The following is a 6378-nucleotide window of genomic DNA, read 5'->3' as shown; positions in this document are numbered from 1 at the left end:
AAGAGTGTGTTTTTTCCCCATAATTAAACAATTAAAAACATTGCCCACGGTTTTTAATTTAACATGTAAAAGGCTTAAGCCCAGCATATTAAGAAGTTAAGGTGAAACTGATGTCATCTTGCAGAAATGGAGCTTCATTCACGGCAATGTATTTAAATTGATTCGGGTTAACTAAAATTCTAGTATTTAAAATAAATACATGAAAAAAAAATCTTTTTAATTAGGTAACATTTGTACTGCATACACAACAGTATCATTTAGCCCACACTTGCACAGCTGTTTCTAATTTCTGCACTTGTATAAAACAGACAAGACATTCTCAAGATTTCAAAGACAATGTAATGATGTTATAAATATTCATTTGAAATCAAGTTTATTATATCTGTTTTCAACTAACTAATTTGTTAATACAGCCATTAAAAAAAACCCTAAGAACAACAGACTGATGAGCTATTTAATCTGCTGTAAATTGATCTGATGATGAAATGGGTTATTTGGCACATGAAAATTACGTGTTTGTATGCGATGTTTTCATGGTTTTTTTACCTGCTGCCACTTTTCACTTTCAGCCTGGATACAGGGAGTATCATAAATGGCTCTGTAGTGCTTACAGATGGAGAGGTAGGAGCCTTCATGTTGATCCAGCTGGATCATTAAGTTGTAGTATTTCAATTTTAGTTTCTGAAACAGTATCAAACAGTAAAAATTAATACAGCTCCATGAATCATGTAAATGAAATCCAACTAGATACCAGAAAACAGAGGGATTCAAATACACTTGGACCTGAAGAGAGGCATGTCAGATTAAAAGTGGGATGCAGGGTTGGGGGGAGAAATTCTCCAATTACTTACTTCTGTGTTCTCTTCTTGAAAAAATTTTGTATTAATTTTTTTGCTGATAATTTGAGTCCGAATATAGTCTTTTACAGCTAGACAGAGCCTCATCTGCTCCAATATAAATTCCACACGTTCCTTCTTTTCCATTGAACCATAGGTTTCCACCTAAAATTAAAATGTAACTATTTAACACTGTCAAAGTCAAATTAAGTGAAGTCAACTGTGCAAGAAGACTGGGAGGTTGTTGGGGGGGAAAAACAAAACAAAACAAAACAAGAGAAAAACCAGCTATTCCAGAGCAAGTGAAAATGGAGAAAAGGTTATTCAGTTTGAAATTAAAGCCTCCACTTACACCAGAAGAATCCACCAAGACTAAACTCAATGCACTACACAGAGAATTGAAATCTGTTTTCTACATGGAAAATATTCTATGTAACCTAACCATGAGACTAACAAAAGCACTTAAAACCAAATTACTCTTTCACTAATAACAGTTAATTTTATTCCAGGCATTTCTGCAGATGTACCCTGATTAAGTTTCTAAACAATAATCTAAGAGCAGTCAGAATTAATTTTGATTGCTGACGCAATTCTGAGTTACATGGTGTGTTACCTGCAATTCTTGCAAAATAGAGGCAGCCTCTTTCACTTCACCATTCTGTTCTTTTATTGTTGCAAGTGTCTTTGTCAGGCGAGCACGTTCAATTTCCACATAGATCTGAAATCAGAAGGAGTAAACATTGCAATTTTCTAAAGAAGAGTGCAAACTCTGAAGACCACAACCCCACTAAGACATATATTTGATGTTTTCATACAACCAGTTAATTCCTTCTGTATCCATACACTATACTGATACTATCCACAACATAGAGATAAATTATGATGGACAGCTCTCACACCATATAAATATAAAAAGTGTCTAAATTTGTCTGCCATTCTTTAAGCAAATATAAAAGGATGTGCACTGTGAATGAAGTATTAGATATTTTATCTGCTAAAATATATTGAAAGAGAGATGAAGTTAAGACTTTAATGGTTAATGTGTACTAAGCACTACTATTTGCATTATTTCACTCACTCCTAACTACTCCTAAATCAATCACACTTGATTAGTAACAACTAATTAGACTAACTTTGAACAGGCAAAAGCCATAGCATTAATACAAATTTGCCTTAATCCAGAATTGTTTCTTTTCTTAGAGTAACAGGAATATTATGTAAATAAGTTAACTTGGTATAATGCTTTGATATCACCTTCTGGTTACAAAACTGTACATAACACCTTACTAAGCCCAGGAAAAATTAAGCTAAATCTGCCCATTTCTCTAACAAATTCAAATACATAACACCTTAAAAAGTGAAAAATAAATGGCATTTTAGAACTCTGAAATATACTATTAATTATATTAATAATATATCCAAATATTTGTGTCATGGAAATATGACCAGTGTTTCAGCAAATTCTTTAAATATTAAATCTGGAAAACATTTGCAGTCTTTGGGAAAGAAATACACTACTTGCTTTACTCAGGCTAATTTAAAAATAGACTTTTGCTCTTCTTTGAACAAGATTAAAAAATAACGTTAAGAAGCTGTGCTTTTAAAGAAGGTGAACATTTTTTATTCTACCTTTTAGACATTCAGTCTTAAAACAAAATCTTACTTTTCCTTCTGTAACCATACGCAACGTGTCAATTAAGCGCAGTTTGACTGGTAAGTCTGTGATGTCTTCAACGTAAGTGCAGCACTGCTGGACCATTTTAGCAACTGCCTAGTACAATAACAGAAAAGAAAAACATACTGTGTTTTTAGATTTCTCAAATGCATTCAAAATATAACACACGGAGATAAGTACTAAATAGTTTCATATCACACTAAAGAGATGCATCACAACAAAAAGCATACAAGATATATGTTCATCTCTTTGAATGTGTAAAATGATAAGAGCAACTGATGCCAGAAGGCAGATGAGATGCTCTCCTGTCATTTCTTTCTTCTCATTTTTTTTCCAGTGATATTCAAGATAATTCATCCTATGCAGCTCTCTCTTGAACAGAAGTTCTCCTGCCAAATCCACACAAATCTCACGTGGACTGAAAAAAAACATTCTCTGTTTGTCCCAAGACCTGCAAGGCTAAAGGGAAGGAAGATACATCTTCTCCTAAGTGTGTGCACCAGCCCTTCTCTTTAGGACACCCGTAGATTTTTCAGGAAGGGAAGGAAGAGGGGTAATTATTTCTGACTGGTGCTTTCCACCTCTGCCTACACCCCAAGAGGCACTGATGAGGTGGCGTCCTGCAGTGGCAAGCACAGGTATTGGAACATGTTCTGGTAACAACGCTGACAAAGCTGTTACAAGTACTATTAAAATACCTACTTCTAAAAAAAAAAACCAACCCAGAAATAAACTTATAGAAACTTCTTCCTCGAGCAAATTCAGCTGAAATGGTCCAAGTCTTCAGCCACAGCTTGTGCAAGTTAGAGAACCAAACTGTACTCTACTTTTGTACAAATTCATAATGTTTCTGCACATTAAAAAGCAGGTAACCTTTTTCTTCGCAAAGCAACGATGCCATTGAAATTACCTGTTGCTGACTCCTAAGTCAAACTAAACACACGGTGCAATAAACTTTGTACCTTCTTAAATGCAAGTGCTTTCAGCTATCCTGACAGCTGATTTCTCAGCCTGAACTAAATTCCAGAGTATGGCAGTTTCAAAAGCAATCCTGTAAAGCATAACCCTTATTTGGTCATAATCAATTGCAATAACTCTGTTTAATGTAACTTCACGTGAATATGAAAAATTAAGAATATATTTACAGTCCAGACTGTAGAAGAGTGTAAAGATGAACTACCATCTAAAAGCAGAGGTATGCACAAAAGCAGACAAGTCACAGCTGTGTTGCCAAGAATGGCAAGGTGGCCCACACAGAGTTCAGGCAGAAGGTGAAGACAGGCTAATTCCAGACATCAGTTTCATTATTGGCTTTCACGTCTACCAAAAAATGCGAACAGAAGCTAATTACAATGTATTCAGGCAGGTGCTACGAAGTCAGGAAATACCCTACACAGGGGGAATCAGATACATAACACAGCTCCAAATACTTGTTTGTTTGTTTGTTTGTTTCAAAGATAAAATTCACCTGTTTTAACTGACTTCTTCTCTTTGATAGAAGAATAATATTTTCATTAAGAGCATCCCAGTCTTTAGCTTCGTAACACATTTTCACTATAGCAACTAAGATACGGGATGTGGAGACCATGTCAGATGCCTGTAACAAACAAACAACACATCAGTGATGGGATAAAGAACCTGCAGACCTCAAGCACTTCCACTTTTATTATACAAAGGGCAAAAAAAATTATTATAAGTAGTCTCATTGATTTTCTTTTTCAAGAAAAGAACAACAAAAGAGAAAGACTGATACTCCAGTTCCCATCACAACTTTAATGCAGTGGAACAAGGGAGTGTGTAGGACAACCCAGCAGAAATGTTGCAGCCCATACGCTACTCACCGTTCGTGTTTGTTTTTCTAAGGAGAGAAGGTTTTCAATTACTTCTTGCAATTTTCCTTCCTAATGAGATAGGAAAAGAATTACCACTATTAGTAAAGAATACAACCCAGTTTAAATTGACAGTAGCTCTAATTCTCATGTAAATAAAAAACACAGATTATCTTGTACACTCGTTTTTAAGTTATTTTATTTCTTAAAAAAAGAAACATACATAGCACTAACTTTAAATACATGGTTCTACACACAGAATAAACTGCAAAGATACCAGTTCCATTTTTGCCCAATACATAGAATCCCAGACTGGTTTGGATTGGAAGGGACCTTAAAGCTCATCCAGTTCCAACCCCACTGCCAGCAGCAGGGACACCTTCCACTAGACCAGGTTGCTCAAAGCCTCATCCAGCCTGGCCTTCAACACTTCCAGGGAGGAGCAGCCACAGCTTCTCTGGGCAACCTGTTCCAGTGTCTGACCACCCTCACAGTGAAGAATTTCTTCCTAATATCTCATCTAAACCTCCCCTCTTTCAGTTTAAACCCATTTCCCCTTGTTCTGTCATTAACTGCCCTTATGAAAAGTCCTTCCCCACCTTTCGTGTAGCCCCTTCAGGTACTGGGAGGCCGCTATAAGATCTCCCTGGAGCCTTCTCTTCTCCAGGCTGAACAGCCCCAACTCTCTCAGCCTGTCCTCATAGAAGAGGTGCTCCAGCTACAAATTGTCTGTCTTGAGTAAGAAGCAAGTTTCAGACAGGTTTGGTTAGCTCACATTCACCAAGCCGGATGGAAAGGTGATTTCTTTCCTAGCCAAAACAAAGCTTTAAGTGAGAACAGAAATGCAATTAGATACCTTGGCCAAAAAGCTGTTTTACTATTACTTTCTTATCTTAATTACAGCATATTATAGAAGCATAACCTACGTGCTTTGCAGTCTAAGCATGCAATAGTCCTGCCTTTTGGTTTTTGAGAATTATATTTGCCTTTTTCTAAAGAAGTTAAAGATACCACAAGGTACTTTTAGCCCTAAATTATGAAAAAATGTTAATATGGGAGAATTTGTAACAGCCCCATGGCAACCGTGGCTGTTGTTCTGAGGTCTGAGACGTGTAGGAATCCTTACGCTACAGAACAAGTCCTGCCCAGAAGGCAAACTGGGCTGCATCAGAGGGGTGGGCAGCAGGGTGAGGGAGGGGATTGTCCCCCTACTCTGCCCTTTGGAGGCCCCATCTGGAGTATTGTGGGGCCTGGAGGCCCTGACACAAGGAAGATGTGGAGCTGTTGGAGCGGGTACAGAGGAGAGTCAGGAAGACAATCAGAGGGGTGGAGCACCTCTCTTGTGGATAAAGGCTGAGGGAGCTGGGCTTGTTGAGCTTGGAGAAGAGAAGGTTCTGCAGAGACCTCATTGTGGCCTTCCAGTACCTGAAGGGAGCTTGGAAACACAAGGGAGAGCAACTTTTTACATGGTCAGATAGTGAAAGGACAAGGGGAAATGGTTTTGAACTAAGAGAGGGAAGATTTAGGTTGGATATTAGGAGGAAATTTTTCACCCAGAGGGTGGTGAGGCATTGGAACAGGTTGCCCAGAGAAGCTGTGGATGCCCCATACCTGGAGGTGTTCACGGCCAGGTTCATGGGGTCCTGGGCAGCCTGATCTAGTGGTTGGCAACCCTGTCCACAGCAGGGGGGTTGGAAATAAATGATCTTGAAGGTCCTTCCCAACCCAAACCATTCTATGATTCTATGATAAAAGAATCTTTAAGACATACCATACACATGATTACCTCTAGGATCCCATCAGCAAGACATTCTGTGGGTGTCTATGGCTGTGTGCACATACATGTCTGCTCAGCAGATGCCAGGTGCCCTGTCAGCCTGCCACGGCTCTGGGCCCCCGTTCCAGTCTGTTGGGGCACGTACATCACCGAGCTGGAAGGGCGCAAAGCGCTGCCTGTCTCACCTGACACAGGATCCATTACACCCAGGCAGCTCTGGCACACGGCTGATGGATGAACAAGCACCTGTGGGTCTGTTCC

General features: G+C 38.7%; 1 protein-coding gene across 1 annotated transcript in view; it reads right to left on the bottom strand.

The window, feature by feature from the left end:
- PSMD12 (proteasome 26S subunit, non-ATPase 12) overlaps positions 1-4406 on the bottom strand; it is a 7388-nt gene extending 2982 nt beyond the window's left edge. Inside the window, exons 1-6 of the mRNA XM_010172651.2 lie at positions 4353-4406; positions 3980-4108; positions 2500-2607; positions 1450-1554; positions 852-1001; positions 538-681 (exon numbers count right to left, since the gene is read on the bottom strand). Coding sequence (XP_010170953.2) covers positions 538-681; positions 852-1001; positions 1450-1554; positions 2500-2607; positions 3980-4099 — 627 coding nt within the window. The 5' untranslated portion in view covers positions 4100-4108; positions 4353-4406. The remainder of the gene's footprint in view (positions 1-537; positions 682-851; positions 1002-1449; positions 1555-2499; positions 2608-3979; positions 4109-4352) is intronic.
- Positions 4407-6378: the final 1972 nt, after the last annotated feature.

This window comes from Antrostomus carolinensis, unplaced genomic scaffold, assembly GCF_000700745.2.
Source record: "Antrostomus carolinensis isolate BGI_N321 unplaced genomic scaffold, ASM70074v2 scaffold17347, whole genome shotgun sequence".
Lineage (NCBI taxonomy): Eukaryota > Metazoa > Chordata > Aves > Caprimulgiformes > Caprimulgidae > Antrostomus > Antrostomus carolinensis.
Note: the sequence above shows the minus strand (reverse complement) of the source record. Positions and strands in the feature narration are given on the sequence as shown.